Source organism: Phasianus colchicus, chromosome 1 (genome assembly GCF_987193195.1).
Source record: "Phasianus colchicus chromosome 1, bPhaCol1.hap1.1, whole genome shotgun sequence".
In the NCBI taxonomy this organism is placed as follows: domain Eukaryota; kingdom Metazoa; phylum Chordata; class Aves; order Galliformes; family Phasianidae; genus Phasianus; species Phasianus colchicus.
In genome coordinates, this window is record NC_143436.1 from 50,799,094 (window position 1) to 50,818,286 (window position 19,193).

At 40.3% G+C, this 19,193-nt stretch overlaps 1 protein-coding gene across 12 annotated transcripts in view; it reads right to left on the bottom strand.

The window, feature by feature from the left end:
* Positions 1-945: 945 nt before the first annotated feature.
* Positions 946-19,193, bottom strand: part of TNRC6B (trinucleotide repeat containing adaptor 6B) — a 136,383-nt gene continuing 118,135 nt past the window's right edge. For 10 of the 12 annotated variants that reach the window (XM_031600217.2, XM_031600218.2, XM_031600223.2 and 7 more), the window contains 6 exons: positions 17,472-17,618; positions 17,142-17,237; positions 14,402-14,722; positions 13,936-14,006; positions 11,964-12,103; positions 946-10,932 (listed from right to left, as the gene is read on the bottom strand). In XM_031600217.2, coding sequence (XP_031456077.1) covers positions 10,545-10,932; positions 11,964-12,103; positions 13,936-14,006; positions 14,402-14,722; positions 17,142-17,237; positions 17,472-17,618 — 1,163 coding nt within the window. In that variant the 3' untranslated portion in view covers positions 946-10,544. The remainder of the gene's footprint in view (positions 10,933-11,963; positions 12,104-13,935; positions 14,007-14,401; positions 14,723-17,141; positions 17,238-17,471; positions 17,619-19,193) is intronic. The other 2 variants (XM_031600224.2, XM_031600219.2) reach the window with 1 other exon arrangement.

Consider the following 19,193-nt stretch of genomic DNA (forward strand, 5'->3'; position numbering starts at 1 on the left):
TTTTTCACTTTTTCCATATACATGTTTTTAAAGGCAATCTGACAGAGTGGAACCCTGATAAGATCACATCTGCAAGGCAGGCACAGATGCGAGAGTGATCATCAAGTCTATTACTTATTACAGTACTGTGAACGTCAACAAAAATAAAACTGATGCATGAAAACACTGAATACAGGCAGGATAATCTCTCGGTATATGATATTACATTAAGATAATGCCAAGAATAATGCAGGTACCATGGTACCATGGACAAAGGAGAAAGTCAAGTCAACAAAGGGTCCCTATCAAGATGATGAAGAGGGCAGTGAGATCTACATTTTTCTGAGAAGATTGCTCCTAGAAGCTCAGCAAGCTTCATGGAACACATGCAATTCACAAGGACTGCATTTTGGAGATGTGAGGAAGTAAATCCTTTTTTGCCCATTATGATACCAACTACTTAATAAAGATCTCCTCTTTTAAATAGAGAGCCTAGTCTACACGTCAGCCTACATTCCCCAAAATTTCATCTAATGCCAACATTAATGCTAAATCACCCATGGTAACACCAGAAGACAAAGCACTGGTAGATGCTTTGATCAACACTAGGAAGAAACACCACTTCCACTGTCTTGTCCATAGCTGTGCTGCCGCTATTTGAGCTGTGCCAGAAGCAGCAGCGATGAAAATTTTAGGGAAAAGTGGGTGTAAACAGACAGACCAGCTGTGTTCTGATTCTCCTGGGAGAGTGCAAGACTGCTGTAATGGAAAGCAAGTAGTAAATCCAAAAGAGCCAGTGCCTATGGCACTGTGTTTCCTGAGCTTGACCGGGGCCAGAACGCAGGAGGTGGTGGATTGTTCCCCAGGTAGAGCTGGTGTCCCATTCACCCTACTGGCCCTGGGTTAACACTGCATGGCTACAATTCACAATCCTGCAGAAGGTTTAGAGTGGATTTTTTTTTAATGTTTTCTTTTTTTTTTTTTTTGCATTCCACCTTGGTTTTCCAAATCTCTGTCCAGCTGCCAAAATCTGGAAAAGTTTTATGAACTCCTTATTTCTAAGTCATCACTTCCCCACTCCCCCAAACTGTAATGGATATACCATGGACACAGAAACTCCTGAACAGTTTAGCAAAGCTATCTCTGTCCCCCACGCCCCCTTTGCAGAATGCATAGTTTACAATTCACTTACAAAATAAAGAAGCGATGCTGACCACATATGGGACCTCTTTTTTTTTTTTTTGAAAAAAGAACAAACAACCTCTTCTTAAGTTCAGTATCAAAATTCACATTTGCATAATAATACATTTCAAGGCCATTAGAGAGGAATGAGAGCGAAGCAAAGAAAACTGCAGAGTCTCTCCTCTCTTTTGTCTTCCTGAATAGAGCTGAGGGATCCCACTGGAGTTTCTTTTCATGGTGGGAATTATGAGGGGCTACAGCAACAGCTCTTGATCTTGTACACCTCATTTTGGATGGGATGAAGAGGTGAATTATCAGAAAATAACAAATGGAAGGAGACACTGCAGATTCCCATGTTTAGCTACAAACAGCTTCGAAGAAACAAAAAATTACTTCAATTTTTTTTTTTTTCCTTTTAAACACTTCTACCTCACCATCTCAAAAACTCTTTTTTCTTCTTGTGTAATACCCTGTTCATTTAAATGGCAACATTAAGTGTGCTGGAAGTTGACGGGTTGAAAAAAATAAATTTTCCTGTTTCTTTCATCAGGACACGGACAGAGAGGGTAAAAGTGTGCCTGCACCCACTATTTAACAGAAGCTACAAAACATCAACTTCTCTACATGTATAGATTTGTCTCAAACATCACTGTGTTTCAATTCTCCAGTGCTTACAAAAAAATAAAGCCACACACACTCACACTCATGCACACCAACATAAAGAGAAGCCACGTAAAACATAAACAAACTCAACCTGCAACGGCAGACTAGCCTAGAACTACCAACAGCTTCTGTGCATCACACGACAGCCCTTCTCACACCCCACCCCGATCTCTACCACATAAGAATACGTATTGTGCAGTGTAGAGACCAGCCCAAAGATGCTGCTTGCCCGAAGGGACCAGTGGGCTGGAATCTCAACATCTGACCTCTTGAAAGATGAAACTGACCATTGTCTCCCCTTCAGCCCAAACGGTCTCCTCAGTTAGACAGTCACTATACTCACAAAGGCACATTCATAAATACCACATTTATCTTACTGCTTGTAAAAACATACAAGGAAGAAAACATTAAGCGCTTTTACCCCAACCCATCCCTACTGACCCAGCAAGAAGTATCACAATAACATATCACTCGGTGAGACCTTACTCTACCTTTAGAAGGTACATATTAAAGAAGTCTTCCAACACCTCTTTTTAAGTATTTTTTTTGTTTTTGTTTTTTTTTTGCATAAATGAATGCTTTTTGTTTTTGGCTTACATATTTTGGAATACAGCACACTCACTATAAAGCTCTGTTGTAAGGCTACCCCCTAAAGTAAGGCTGTTCTACCTTGGCTTGCATTTTCACTTCATTTTGCTTCTTCTCCACACATCTCCAAAACAAAACAAAACAAAAAAACACACTCAGTGCCTTATATAGAAAGGGTAAGCCATATCTGGCAGGGGGAGGGAGGGGAAAGAAAGCACATAATATTATTACCATGTCACAAAAATTGCTTTTCTAGCAAGTTGTGCAACCTGCTTACAACAGTAGATGGTGAAGAAAATGTTCACTTATGGTTGTGTGACACCTGCAACAGGAAAAGCTTCCACTTATCTCAGTTAAAAAAGAAAAAAGTTAAAAAAAAAAAAAGGGGAACTGAGTTTTGTGAATGCAACTATGCACAGTAATACCCAAGAGGAGGCATTGAATGCTCAAGGAGACATCTCTTGCTAAGCACTGCCTGCTTATATTGCCCATCCACGGCTAACTTCTCCAATCTTTTCTCTTCCCCTCTGTCCACAAACATCAAGAATGTTTGCTGCAAAAATACTTAATGCTGGCTGGCACAATGCATTCTTTGCTTTTTTTCCCACCCGAGTGCACCATAGCCATGTACAGAATCAACCAGAATCAATGTCAGAGTCAAAGAACTCCCTCTCACACAACAAAGTTAGCAGGAGCCCTAACACTGCGGAATGTCACCAGTCCCAGCTGTCACACACACAGAGTGAAAATGGTTCTTTGCAGAGGGCATTTGATTTGCTAGAAACTTGCTTATATAGCACTGGGTCCTGGGAGATTTTTGGAGAGAAACTTTCCTGCATTGCTCAATGAAGACACACACACAAACTGTGGATGGGAATGGATGCTGTCTGCTGTATGCCACTGATGAAGCTGTATCTATCTTGGCCTGACAACAGTGAAAACAGGCTCCATTAGGAGCTGTGGTGCTTTTTTGTATCACAGATGAAATCTTTAATCAGTTTTCATATAAGGATTAAAAGCTATAGTCACTATGACACAAGTTTTAAAGTTCCATATACACCACGAAATAGAGAGCTATATTTTAATGGGACCCTGACTGAGATTTAACAGCAGTGCAGTCGGACCCTTGAATCCTACTGTGGACAAAGCTCTGTTTGGAGAGCCACTACAATATGGACCTGGCTGTTTTCTATTATCCACTGCAGGGGAACTTTGGTAAAATTCAGCAACACTGGTGTTTACAGTGACAGGACACTTAAGGGACACACTGTGAGGGACACAAACTAGCAAGACAACCAGTAATCTCCAGTTAGACCCCTGCCCTCTAGTCCGACCAACAGCTCTGCTCCAGCAACACTTAAAAGAGTTTGCATTTTAAGCCCAGATGTGAACTCAGCACAACAGGGAAGCAGGGTTTGTCAACATCAGGGAAGGTTTACAGATTTTCCCGTTACTGCTAACATCCTTCTTCCATGTTGGGAAGCCAGTACTGGTAAAGGAAAAGGAAGATAATTTGGGCTTTGACATCTGTATTCTGATCACAGCAGGACAGACTGATATGATCTAACAGAATCAGGCCATGAGGATCCTGACTCTGCAAAACTGTAGGAAATAAAACTGTACAAAACTGAAATGATATTTTGTGCAAAAATCAATTTAGTCACAGCAACGGATTCTGCATATGTTGTTTCAGATTCAGGACCAAAGTTGCATTTCAAGAGCATTTATTTTTCTTTTAATTCCTTTCAACTTAATTTTCTTCGTATTACCTTCTTGCCCACAAATATATGCATGCCTATTTACTGATAAGAAAGCTGCTCCTGTTGTAGGGGAACCTCTCCTCCTTAGAGACGGAAGAAACTACCTTTCACTCCATCAGGACTTGTACCCTGAGACACTAACCATCTACTGCAAAGAGAGTTACTGCATGTTAAGGTCACACGATTTACAGTGAATGTGATATATGCAACACTGGTCTGTTGGCTGCTTTGGAAATGTAACAAGTTCTCATCTGCTATCTGGACCCTGATCCAGCTGAAGTTTACTTACACAAAGAGCCCTTACTTGAGCAGTATGCACTCATTTAAGGTCAGTGGGACTAATTTATGTGAGGATCACTCTTGATTTCCTGGATCAGACTTGGCCAGATGTGGGTATCTCAGAAACACACAGTACTCCTCTTAATGTCTACAGGAAAAACATACACAGCAACAAATTTAGAAGCCTAAAAGGTAAATGTAACAAAGAATGAAGCAAAAGCAGAACCAAAAAGGTTTACAGTCCTGTTTGGATGCACTGTCAAGACACAAATAGTGGAAGATGTGGCAACATTTTTAGGAAGAAAAAACCTTAGGGAAAAAGTTCTAAGGTCTAAATGTTTAGAAATCTGTGCCGGGGAAAAAAAAAAAAAAAAAAAAAAGAGCAGCCACCATAATATAAAGGTTCAGTTGTTATTTCATCTTTGACGCTGCTATCCCACACAGTTTGTTGAAAAATTATGTTTATATTGCAAAAGAAAAACACACACTTGGCTTAATATTCTTGCTCATTACACATGCTATTTAACCTGAAGTAAAAAAAAATTATAAGAAAAAACCTGACACCCTATGACTGGGAAAAAGCAACAACAAAAACACTCTGAAGAACGTTGGGTAAAAGTCCAGGGAAGTACAAAAACAGTGGGAAAACTGGAAGTCTTCCAATGTACATATTAAACCTGCTTTCCAAAAATAAGCATCAGAGGTCTCAACGCAGATTTCTGAGCTGCACCCACTCCTCTTTATTTTTTATTGTTTTGCTTACTAGACTTTCTTACAGCTAAAAGGAAATTCTCAAACTTAGGAAGAACCAACAAACCTATTAAAAAAGTCTCAGCTGGATGCACACTGCAAGCTAGGGTAAGCCAAGTAGAATTAACAAATAGGTACTTGTTTAGAAGACTGCTAAAATGTAGCACTGAAGGATTCAAAACAAAAAAGCAGGACATGTGAAACCACCTCCAAAGTACATATATATTTGAACTGTATCATCTTAAGAATCAAAACCAGGAACAGAATGAAGAAGTGTTCTCTGTTGCTTGAAAGTAAAACTGATTTTTCAGTGCAGGACGTAGTAAGATGCTTTTCCCCAGCCCCTTTTCTTTACTCTATCAACAGTTTAAACAAGACACTGCCATCATTTCCTTCCCTGGAATGGTTGTAAAAGCCCCCCAAATACTGTAACAACTATTCCTGCTGTCTTTTTACTGTTACAAGCCCAAATGGTAGCAGAGTATTTACAACATTTGAGCAACTGGCGTCCCCAGATGAGCGTGGTCACCACAATGCTCAGAAACAGTTTGCAGTGGGGTCAGGAATGCCAGGATCGAGCTGTGCCAGCATCACGGTCAGCTAGGCGTAATTCAGAGAGGAATGGAACTATCACCTGCGGCTGGAAAGCAGTAAGACTAACGTGGCTTTACTTGATCAATTTTGGAAAACTGACACTGAGAAGACAGTCACTAACGTTTGCAGGCCTGTACCTTTAAGGAATGGAGGAGCAGACTGCTGTAAAACAGCAGGCTTGGACTCAGCTGAGGGCAGAAGCTCCAGACTGCATCCCTTCAGCACTCACAATTCAACTTCCAAATGACTGCCACACTCCTGGGCTCTATTTTTTTTTTTTTTTTTTTTAAGGACACTGCCAATTTGAACAGCCTCTGGCCAAAAACCCTCAAATTTTTCTCCTTAAAAAGAATAATAATAGAAAAATCTTTAACGTCCTAAATGAACGTTCCTCTACTGGCCTATTATACAATTTTTTTCCCAAATCAGCTGATGCATTAGAGTCAACACACACACATATACACTCGTATGTACACAGAGCACAACACAAAAACACCGGGCAACTGATATGAAAAGGACATTAATTTGGCATCTGACTTTTTTTAAATAGTAAAAAGCTATCTTAACAACTACTGCTATGTAACTCATTGCATGACTCACTGCATGCTCTTTTTTTCTCTAAGAACGGGTAGGTTTACTTCCATTAAGCGACCATTCTGCCTCATCTCCCCTCCCTTCCCCTACTGTAGGGTGCATGTAGAAAGGCACTAGCGCGGTTTCTGTGGTGTGAGTCTCGCCATTTCAGGAGGAGCAAACCCCTGACCCTTAGAGCTGGGGGGCAGAAGTCAGGCACCCCAGCACCGAGCTCTGAAGCTCAAGACTGTCTGCCCCGACAGCCAGCAGCAACAGGGTGAACAGAAGAGTTTACCAGCTATTCCCCTCGTATGAAACAACACAGAGAGACTGAAGGTGGGCTGGGGGTTAAGAAAAGCAAGCAGCAAATCTCCAACTGGGGGACAAAACTGACCAAAATAGCTCAAAATGGGAAAGTTGATTTCTAATGTATATTTCACTGCAGTTTTTTCATATCGCCTCTTTTTTTCTGTACTGAGAAAGGCAGGATAAAACTACTGCTTTCTTCGGCGTCCTGTCAGCACTGGTATTTAGCACTACTTAGAAGTGGTTTAAAGAAGCAACGTTGTGTATTTCCTGCTGCTCCTCACTGAGGACTCTTTCAGTTAAAACTATACTGCATTTTTGTTAGGTTTACAGTTTCACTTTGCTTTTAAAAAGGTGCTTGGAAGAATATTTTAGTTTCAGATCGAAAGGGAACACAGTAATAGATTTCCATTCGCACACTTCTCTTTTCCATGCAAATGCACATGTCTGCACGAGTACCAAAGCACTACAAACGAGAACCCTTCTTCTCCCACAACTTCAGATCGCAACGGATTTCTGCTGCTGATACTGAGAAGTTCTCTTCATGTGTTTTAATTTACTCAGTCTTTACAATTCTTGATCCCCCCCCACCTGACAGTAACATTTGGAGATTTTTTTTCATTTTTTTTTCATTTTTCTTTTTATTAATTTTTTTAGCTTTTTTATTTTAAAGTAAAAACTTTCAAACATTTTGAAGATTCAGGAACTTGTAAAAGTTTATCAACAAGAAACAGCCATCTATCTAGGATAAGGTTAAATAAACCATCTTCAAAAAACTGGCTTCCTACCCTAGAATTCCTGAGAATGCTTGCAAATTTAAAGCAGGAAAATAAAATGTTAAAATTAAAACAAAAACACTGTTAAATGCTCCCAGAGTTAGTCTTCATCTAAAATATATATATGCACTTTTTGGTCTTTTTTTTTTTTTTTTTTTTTTGTATGTTTTAATTTTTTTTTTTTCCCTTTAAGCTTACAATGGAAGAACAATTTAGCTTTTCTTTTTAAATATTTCAAATCCCTCATTACGTCTTGTAAACAAGAGGGGCTCTAGCACCCGGCTTTCACCGTAGTATCGCAATGAACTCAACTAACCCAAAGTGCAGGAAAAGGGACCGTAGGGCAGGCTGGGAGAGAGAAGTGAGGGTGGCACACAGCAATGAACCAGCGTGGAGGGCAAACAGCAGGGGAGAAGGGGCACTGGCTGACTCAGGCCAAAGGTGCTTCGCTAGGAAGAACTGCTGGCACAAGGCTTTTAGGAACCTGCTCTGCCTGTGGGAGCGCGGCTGGGCTTCGAGCGGAGACCGTCAGAAACAAAGCTCTAAGGATGCGTGCACGCGAGGGGCACTAGCTAGCAGGAGATGGAAGAGGAAATTTCCTTTGTGCATGGTGGGATGAAGGAGATGTGATAGAAAAGTATATTCCAACGGAGCCAGAGTATGCTGCACACTCCAGTTTACTAAGCAAATACAAACCTACTCATACTTATCGTCACGTAACACTTTGTGTACAAATCTACAGGCATGTGTAAATGCAGCATTTCCCTCAGTCAGTCATCCTCGTGACACTGGGTTTAATAGAAAGGGCAAATTGAGAAAAGCCACAAAACTCCCCGGCCCTTCCCCTCCCTCCCAATCCACAGGCACACGCACCCAGACGCACACACACGCACCCCTACCCTACTTGAGTCTGCTTCTGCTTCTCCCCACCTAAGCCCTGCTTAAATGTATTAGACACTGTTGGATCCTTCAATGAAAACGCTGGAGACTCTCCTATCCTCCCCCCGACAGGTAATAAAAACCGAGAACTGCTCCCGCTGAGGGTTGGAATGGACAGGTAGTTGCTGGTACTGAACGTCGGCACTTTGTTAGACAGTACGACGGCTAGACAACGCCACATGGATGCTAGCATTTACACAAAAAGTACCGGCATCTCTCTTCCCTCTTTTCCCAGCCTTCCTCCGAACGACTTCTGGCTTTGTGTAAAGAGATGCTCCTTCAAGGCTGCTACGGCTCTTCACAACAAGCAGTCTTGTTGTTTTGTTCCCAGCGCACACATGCACGCACACACTGGCTATCACTGTGGATTACATAGGTCACCCCTATCCTGCCCAGAGTACTACTTACACTGATGCTAAAAAAACCCCAAACCTTTCCTTAAATACAGAAATTAAAAAGCAACAGTACAGAAAAAGTAAAAACAAAAAACAAAAAGGTGCAATACTTTAAAAAAAAAAAAAAAAGTCTTTGCTAGTTATATACCTCCCTAAGCAAAACCACATACACAGGAAAAAACACAACACAGAGAAACAAAAGGAAACGTTTGAAGTACACACTGGTTTAAGAACATTCGTACGTAAACGTTTCTGTCAGTGATGGTCTGGTGCTGTAATACACCAAGGCCTGGCACAGGTAACGCTCACCGTGAAGGACGCGGAAGGGAGTCAGCTGCATGTGCTTTCAGGGGATGAGGCAGGCCGGCCAGCGGTTTGCTGACACAATTTCACTTTTGTCAGTTTTAAAACAAGCAGTAAATCAATTGAAAGGCTAATTTGGTTGGGCTGGGCTTTCAAGCTTTTGATGGATTCTTCAAGAATGAACATGGGTGCTTATTTATGCATCTGGGGGAGAAAAGAAACTTATCTTTGTGTTAATTTTAAAGGTTCTGAAGCTTGCAAGAGAATAAGAACATTCTTCTTTGTCACTCCAAAAATGGCAATGTCTTCTTTCCTCCCCTTTTCCTCTCTTCAGAAGAAAAAAAAAATGGCTTGCATTATATAACAAACATTCTAGGGTTCACTCCATACAAAAACCCCACATGCAGACATAAATAAATAAATACACTGCTACTCAAAAGACAACACTGGCTCCGCTCTCACCAAATCCTTTGGATATGGCAGTGTTCTGCTCTACCACAGGGTTAGAACAAGGGCTAGGAAGCAACTACCCATTCAGTATGATCTGCAACTTGAGATAGCACCCTGCTAAAATGAATTTAAAAAAAACTTACTGACGAATCTTAACCCAGCCCAACTGGATTCTGCTTCAGCCACAGGGACTCCACCATGCCTGTCTTGTTTTCAGAAGCAAGACACGCAGATGCCAGCCAGCCCATAGACCATCAGCAATGCAGCGTTTCAAGATTATATATAGAGAGAAAAAATGCACACACACGAATATGTGCACACACACTCACACAGAAACAAGCACACGTGGGCAGTTACATGTGCCAGAACACACTGGTACTTATCAACCAGCCAATCACAAAGTGATGGTTTTTGTTGTTGTTGTTGTTGTTTTTTTCTTTCTTTTTTTTTTTTTTGATTTTTTTTTTGTCTGTTTTTGTTTTTAAAGTGAGGCTCCGTCAAGTCTTCCCCTCCCCCCTCCCCTTTTTTCTTTTGAACCCCACCCCTACCCCAACCCAACATGGTAGACCTAAGGACGGAAACACACCCAGTGCAAACAAAGTTAAAAAGCTATTTTTTCAGTATATATGTTTCTTAGCAACAACTTCCGTATAACATGAAAAAGTGAAAAACTAGAAACTAATTTTTTTAATTTTTTGTGTTTAAATTTAAATGGTATGTGTACTTGCTTCACATTGTCTTTCTAAGTTGGCGTTCATGATTCAAGTATTTCAAGAGTGATATGTTCTCTTTTTGGATTCATATTCCAAACGAAAAAACTGAAGTTATATAAGGGAGGCAACTATGTGCTCAGACAGTCTGTCAATGACCCACCTTTTTTTCTCTCTCCGTTTTCTTTTTTCCTTTTATAAATGTATTTATTGCAAGTTGAAAAAAAACGAAAAGGTCAAGTTAGTGCTGCTGCTGTTCCAAAAAAGGTCACGAGGTCAGAGTTGAAAGTTCTAAGTTCAGATTGAATCCGACCCTCCTCCCAGAAGGTCTCCAGGTAGTAAGGGAGCAGGGCTGCCCATTCTGTGTGGATCCTCTACGCTCGGGACCCCCCACAAGCTTGAAGAATAGTTTGGGGGCCCCCACAACGAAGCGCCAGTGAGATCACCCCCACTGCTGCCGCCGCCACCACTGCTCCACTGCCCAAGCCCTGTTGACCCACCAAAGAGATTCAAAGCAGGTCCAACTGGATCTGTCTGGTTCTGTCCCGTCTCCAGGGATTGCCAGCCTGCCGCGGGTGCACTTGGGGTTGCTGCAGGTGTAGGGGGCTGAGCTTGTGTCAAAAAGCGACTAACCTCCTCATCTGTGGCAAACTCAGCCAGGATGGTAGTGTTTCCCAACACACACCTGGAAGACGTATGGAAGAAAAAAAATAATTAGTCAAAGCTGGAAGATAAAGGAAGGGATTCAGAAGGTATGGAAACAATGCTATTTGGTGACAAAACCAAAGCAGAAATCAGCTGGCCAGAATGGAATGAGCACAGCAAATGTCAGCCATTCTCAACAGTGAAACTGACTCAAAACACAAGAACTTCCATTTTATAAAGGGCAAAAATCAAATACTCTATTGTTAACCTGCAACAAAAGCTTTCTATATTTAAGCTAAAGCCTTGAATATAAATGCAAGGACAATAAAAGTACATGTATGGTGTAGATAAAATGATACAATATAAAATACATGTATATACACAATATAAAATGATTTGTGGATGCCCCGTCCGTAGAGGTGTTCAAGGCCAGACTGAATGGGGCCCTGGGCAACCTAGTACTAAATGGGGAGGTTGGTGGCCCTGCACGTGGCAGGGGGGTTGGAGATTTATGATCCTTGAGGTCCATTCCAACCCAGGACATTCTGTGATTCTGTGACACATGCATGTACACTGCCATTCAAACAGAACAGAGCAAGAGAAGTTTAAAAAGCCCAGGAAGTTACTTTTGTCTTCAAATCTCTCACATTTTCAAAACATACTAGAGCTCTGTGAATTCAAAGAAGTTTAAGAATGGTAGCTTTTCAAAGGAGCTATTTCTAGTATATCTCAAAATAACAGCAGATTCCTGCACATTTGGGTGACACATGTAAGAATGATCTAAATTTATTTATGATCTTTCATAAGACAGCCCGAACTGTACAGCAATTTGCATGCTGGTGACAATTCCAGCCTGCTATTTGCACCTTCTTGGTTCTGCATTTACCAGATTGTGGCAGTACTTAAAACAAGATAAATGGAAGGCACCCTTGTTTCTCATCTTCTCCTACCAATGAATGAAACATGCCCTTCAAAAATGCCCAAAACGAGCTTCCAAAGCACAGCACTGGAGAGACGTTTTGTGTTCATGACTAGTCTAGCAGCAAAGGAAGGACACTGGGATTTGCTTACATGTGCAGTGCAGTCTGGGCCTTGGCCGCCTCCTGTTTGGTGTTGTATCGGATGAGAGCGGTGCCCTGGGTCAGGTTCAGATGGAATGTCAGCAGTGGGCCATGCTGCATGCAGATCGTCCTCAAGGTTGACCCATCGATCTGCAGAAGAACAGCCAAAATAGGAGAGATGTTGGGAACTACTTCACTACATGCATTTCTGTCTTAACAGCTACAGTCATTAGAAAATAGGTGGAATCTATTCCACCTATCTCTCTTACAGAGGAAAATAGGTGGAAGCAATGGAAAGAATGCAGAGGTAACATGATTTAATTTTCAAATAGCATCTTAGTATGCCTCAAGTTCTCACACTTATAGTGATTACACTTCACGTAACAAACTAGCTTATCTTTTCACTCATTTGTAGCTTGACTCATTTTCCCCTCCTTACTTTCTGATTCTGTCACTATCCTTACATCGGCAGGTTTTCCAGTAATTGCAAACAGGCTGTACTTCTCAGCATCTGCAGCCATTAGGACTGTGCCAGAAGAACTAGACTTTGTTAGTTTCCAGCACTGTGATGCCAGCAGCATTTAGATCAACCAGTAAGTAAACACTTTGCAGAACTGGAATCCTCACCTCTACAATAAGTAGCCTTTTAATTTTTATTTTATTTTTTGTCTTTGTGGTTTATGAAACAGTAAGTCATAGAAACAGTTTGCCGAACCCAGCAAGGTTCATTCCTCCTGAACTAATGTTTTCACAGCAGTTGTTGCCTACATTCCTCCTTGCAGCATAACAGCTTCTTACCTCCAGGAACTGCTGTTCTCCAAGGCGTTCTGTACAGACAGATTCTGTTCCTTGTATGCCACAAGAACATGCACACACAAATGGGATCCGTATGTGCAAATACTTAAAGGAAGTGTTACTTTCTTCCTTCTCCCTTTTCTCCCCTATTATACAATACAATCTCAAATGAGGGAAAAGAAAGTTTTATGTGGGTACAGATATGGGCACAGTTAAAAAAAGAAACTGGAGATACTGACTCTGAAATCATGCTAATCTTTTATTTCCTCCTCTTCAGTGTATCTGATCCACAACAAAAAGAGGATTTGCTAGAGAAGGTACAACTTTAATCTGCTTTTCTATTGATTTGAATACCTTCAAAATATATTTCTACTCCATTAAATGATTCTTAAAGCAGTATTAATCTAACTTGCACAGGGGCAGGGACTTAGAATTGTGCCTCTCCACGATTTTCATTCCTACCATTTCATTCGCAATAAGGAAAACAATCCTTCCTATGAAAGAAGTGTAGCTTGCCATTTGGGATGATCCAAAGGAGACCTCAGTCTTTCACACTGATGCCTTCTTAAGCTCTACCAGAATTACCCTGCTGAACAGGGAACTAGGGTCTAGATCCTAGGGCACTGCTGATAATCAGACAGGTTTTTCCTAAGCATTCAATACAGACTAAATGAGAGTGATGAAACCACCATCTCCATAGAATGCATTTTGAAAGGAAGAGTGCAGAGAACACTTTTGTAGGGATAACCTATTTAGACTGTTTTTGGCAGGAGAGCTGGAAACACTGTGGTTTCAGAATGGAAACACCAAAGTGAAAGCTAGCAGTTATACCAGCATTCTTATATCCCGAAGAAACAGACTCTGCTGTCAACCATTCTACATTATGGTCATGCAACTTTTCTTCACTTCTAGGAAAAACAAACTTTTCTGTTCCATTGCTTTCTTTAAACACTAGGTAAGAAAAGGCTAAGTTAGTCATCCAGAAAACACTGAACATCTTGAAGTTAACTGAAAAGATGACTACAGAAAAACCAATTAGACTACAGCTCGGGTTAGTAGAAATGCATCTCATGCATGCTGACAAATCTGATCCTGTTAGATTTTAATCACAAAGAGCCAAGTGAAGAGCCCACAAACTGCTATCTCAGCAATGCAAACAAGTTCCCAGAGACAGTAAAAGAGAATACCTGTGGAGTGAGATTGTGAAGAACCAGCCAGTAACTAGGACGAACTGAGCTACCATCACTCCAAGTAGATGCTGCAAACAGGAGAGAAAGGAATCAAGAAAAACCTTTGAAAAACCTTTTTCATCACAGTCAGGTCTTTCAGTCTCAGACAAATTCAGCATTATTAGCTCCTAATAACATGAGAGCTGAATATTTACTCCTGACAAGAAAAAGCACATCTTTCTTCACATTTCACATCACTTTTTACTAGAGTTTACTTTCTACCAGTTTGCCCCCATCAACTATCTTTAAGTTTTGAAAGGCCCTATGCAACAGAAATTCCTCTGTTGCAGCTCTTAGCCCTCTCCACTAATCTCCTGCAGCAGGATCTAGGATTACCCCCAACCCCTTTTTCCCCCCACCCACCATCCCAATCACTGACAGTTCATTTCCATTTCAAAAACTTAAGGAACTTTTTTCCTTTTACCAGGCAACTGCAACTTTCTCTCCTCCAAACCATTAGTGCTGTAAAGCGCACACTCCTCAGGTCTGATCAATGGCGTTATCAGATGATTCTTCTCACCAGAGGCAAGCCTTGAGTCCTGTGCCCCCCAGCCCCTGACCGATCGGGGTGCTGTGCTGTTCCATGGAGATGATGGTTTGGGGTTGGTCAGGCCAGGAGGCGGGCGAGGCAGCCCTGTAGTGTTCCTTGAGGAAATATGGTTTTTCCACATCTTGTTGGAGAGATGAGTGGGATTGTGTCCTATGGGATCTGGGGACCATGTTGATTTGTAATCACTGAATTTTGCTGGAAGATTGAATAAACAGTATGTATTAGAGAAACCTAGTAAGATTCAACTAGCTTTCAACTACAGCATTACTGCAAATTCTCTCCAATTTCAATCACAGACAAGCACATAGCACAGAACAAAAAATAATCTGCCATAGCAAAAAACCCATGACACATGTAGTTAATCTTGGCTTATTCTATACATGCTGACCCTTGCCCCCCCAAAAAAGAAAAGATTATTGTCTGTGTTAATATAACTTACCACAGTATATTTAATCATTAACAACAGAAACATAGAACACCCATATTACACTACTACATTTTATTTGAGAAACCTGAGGATTTCCTGCACATTTGGGTGCTACTGACTTTTAATACGTAAAACTGAACCTTCTCAAGGCCCCAAACTTGCAGAGAACCAAAATGAGTATTTACTGCACTTGATATACTAAGCTAATGCTACCTGCTAAAGATGTCATTCAGTAAGATTAATGCTTTCTCATGCAACAAAAATGTCATTATAGAGTGTGCACAATGACAACGCATGATGAAGAACATTTAGCTATATGACAACTGAACTTTAAAACCATCTTGACAACATGCATTGAATTTATACTAGAAAATATTGCCAAGTAGCTATTAGGGAAAGAATAATAGTGGGCATCCCCCACACATTTAAAAAAGTTAAAAACTAATCCCCATTGATTGTCCTTAATAAAGTAGAGTGTACCCTCTCCTATACCTCTTGACATCAACCGATATTTATCACTCAGTAAGAAGAAATAAATCTAAGTTGAAATTGCTTGAGTAATTTTCTTTTTCCTTCCTCTGTAAACAGAATCAGCAAACAGACAGAATATCCTAGGGGAAAAGGCTCTTGAGCCATATATTATCTTAATTGGAATTCATTTATATGTTTGCAAATTCATATATTAATCTTTATTTACTAACAAAAGGTAGTAAATTATTTATTTGAAATAAGAGATTAAAATCTATGCTTACATGTCACGAAATAATACATTTGGGACTCACAACATTAAAACTTAGAGCAAGAAGTAAAGGCATACTTTGCTTCACATTTGGATCACTGTATTTCAGTGACAGTAACTGTCAACAGTACTGAGATTTCAAGCACTAACCTATAAAAGTATGTAAAAGTCCTTAAAAACCTTGTTCACTAGACCAAGTTTGTTTTATAGATTTGTGAATTCTAAATCCTTAATTCAGATGACCTATTTTTCAGCTGTAGAACACTAGTGTGCAGTTTAACACAACATGGAGAAGAGAGGATTTATGGCAGGCACTGGGTGCACTGTCTTCAATTTAGCTATGACTTCAGTTTGTTGTTTTTTTTTTTACCTTTCTCTCTTCTCCTCATGTGCTAGACAAAAGCAAGCAGAGATGAGAAAACTAATACATGTCATTCCTCCACTGAGGCTAAGAAAGAGAAATTGTTTATGTAATTGGAATCCTGCATATATGTATACTGCTTCAAACCAACGTGATGCCACAAACTGGCAGCAGGAATACTATCTTTCTTGAGAGATAAGCAGGATTTTCAATGTGTTTTGCAAAGATGGCAAGTTATTGTATGAACACTGCTTTTATCCCAGAAGTCTGACAGTGTGGGACAGATGCAGCTCTCAGCTAAGTTCACCAGTTCTGCTATCCACACACAATTCTTTAGTGTTAAATGGCTGCCAAAGACAATAATGTCTCAAAAGAAAACTCCAGCATTTATAAGCAGCTCAAAATATGAATTATTTGTCTGAAACAACTATTTCCAGCTTCGTACCCAGAAGTGTGTGCAGAGACCTTTCTTCACAAGACAGCTCTGGAGACTTTACTTAATGATGCAAAACACTACTGTCTGCAGGCCACGCACTGAAAGATCCTTGCCTAAGCCCTTCAGTCCTTGGACAGTCCTTTAGTCCTTTGACTAAAAATTAGTTTCTCTCTATGTCTCAGGGAAATACAAGCACTACACAAAGTGAGGAAAAAGTGTTCCCTTCATAGAACTTCAACACTCCAAATTTTAAGACGAATAAAATCACCTGCTTTATTACTTGCTATATTCCTTACCTCATGCACGCATTACAATGGCTCCCCTAAGTCTTTACATATAAATGGCTCGTATTTATATTGGTTTTTTTTCCTCTTCTATCTACTGCCTACTGCTATCTTGTCTTTTAACATGCATAATTAAGAATGTTTTAGTGGGAGAAGGGTAGGCAAAGGGATTTTAGTCTGGTTTCTAAAGCATCTACAACAGAAAATTTTATTATCACAAGGAAAATGATCTGATCAGCCACTCACATTATTATTTCCAAATTTCATAAGGGAACACTGAAAAGGGTATTTCAAGGTGGAATAAGGAAGAGGAATTAGTGAATAACTGGAAAACATTCTGTCCAGGTAAATTTTGGAGCCTGCATACCTGAAGTGCTATGAACGTTGGTGAAGGAATTGTCAGAGGCACTGTAGGGCCAGGCACCAGGTGAAGGCAGCGAGGTGTTGAGGGAAGAATTAGACCCTATCAAAGGCAGAAAGAGAAAGAAAGTGAAGAGTAGGCCAGTTGCAGAGTTAAATTTCAAGAAAGCCACATTTTGTAACAATGTCATTCTTCTACATGATACGGAACTGTGGTGCACAAGCACACAGGCTTCCCTCTTAGTCAAATGCAGACTTATCCTGCTAGGACAGGAATATCAGAATATTCTCAAATATCAGACATAAATAAACATATGCCAGTTGTTCACTGTTTTACCTGTGGTGTTGTCCCGCAGAAGTTGGTGGTCAGTATCTACAATGGGAGATGTGGCTGTCCCCCCCAGCACACTTCCAGGGGTCACGTAGGGGTCAGATTCAGGGTCAATGTTTTGTATACCTTTCCATGGCACTCCTGGTTGGAACTCTGGGACAGGAGGAAAGAAGGAGTTAGATGCAGACAATGGAATGTCATTTACTAGAGGTAACTGTGGAGGATATTTTAGGAGGATAATCTTCCACACTGTTCCTAAAAAAAAAATTAAAAAAATCAGATTTCTCTTAGTTAAAATTTACTGTGTATTTCCTCCCACAGAGCTATTTCTATTGTGTGAATACAAGTCAATACTGCAAAAGTGCTGCAAGTGCATACAAAACTCTTTCGACTTTTTGTTTGACTAAATTCAGATGAGGCTTCAACAGTTTTAACCTTTCTTAATACATTATATATCTGCTAAGATACTTTCTGTGCTTACAGTATGAGCTTGTAAATGCAACCTTGGATGCTTCATGCTGTAGGTAGACACACAGTTTATGCATTACCCAGTGGTACTGAAGTAATGCTAATGTGAGGTACCTTTCGATAAAAATGATATATGCATATGGTAATATTCTTCATACTTTGTACTGAAGACAGAGAATATGCTTTAGTCTCTCAATTATAGCTCCATGAATGCCAGATCTTTAAGACATTATGCAGAGTTATAGAGAGAATATGAACAAAAAAATTCCATTCACTTTAAGAAAGATTAGTAACTTGGCTTCTCCTTTGAAGTAGACAGATGTTCAATCAATAAAGTTCTGTGGGCAATTCTGGAAGCCATGGTAAGAAATGAATAATGCCAAATACAAAACCAGAAGCTTCACGGGTACTGTGTAACAGTTTGGACACATGTGAAGGAAGTGCCAGGTAACAGATTAATCACTTGCAGATACAAATGCAGAATATGGAATGATACCTTCATTCCTAACATGAAGTTTTGAAATAACTGATAACAGAAGATCTGGGTGAAATGCAACAATATATATGGGAACCTGCCATGGAAAGTCTCATTTCAGCTAATGTTACAACGATGCAGCAGAGTCAAGACTACAACTCTGACAGACAAACAGAGAGGAAGATGTGATAGTGATGGTTCATACGGTTGGCATAACAAGAGCAGTATTAGATTATGATATTGCACTGTCAGGAGAATCTCAAGAGAAGACATAAGAAGTATCCTGATGGGTCAGAACTGCGACCCATCTATCCCAGTATTCTGCCTCTGTTGGTAGCAGTTAGGGACAAGAGCATAAACCTGGCCGCTATCAGCAAGCTACAGCCATCACACTGTCTTAGCATTTCTATTATGGATGTCAAAATGCCTTCTCTCAGCTCACACTTACTTGTGAACACATTTTCCATCACTTTTTCAACCAGCTAGAAATATCTGTCTACTCATGATGGAAAAAAACCTATCTTCTCACCTATGTAAAATACATATTCTCTTAGTTCCAGCACCTGTACCACAGCTGTAGCACTGCAAGGGTTACAGAATTACAATTCTGATTTTACCTTACCCACTGTCTTCAAGATTTTATAAACATCAGTCATTATTTCCCAATTCTTCTAACTCTACAACATAATCTAGGCTAGCAGGAGATCAAAATTCCTAACAGTATCAACAATCAATCAGCACTGTACCAAGAAAAAAATATGTTCAGCTTCTGCCAAAATACAGCA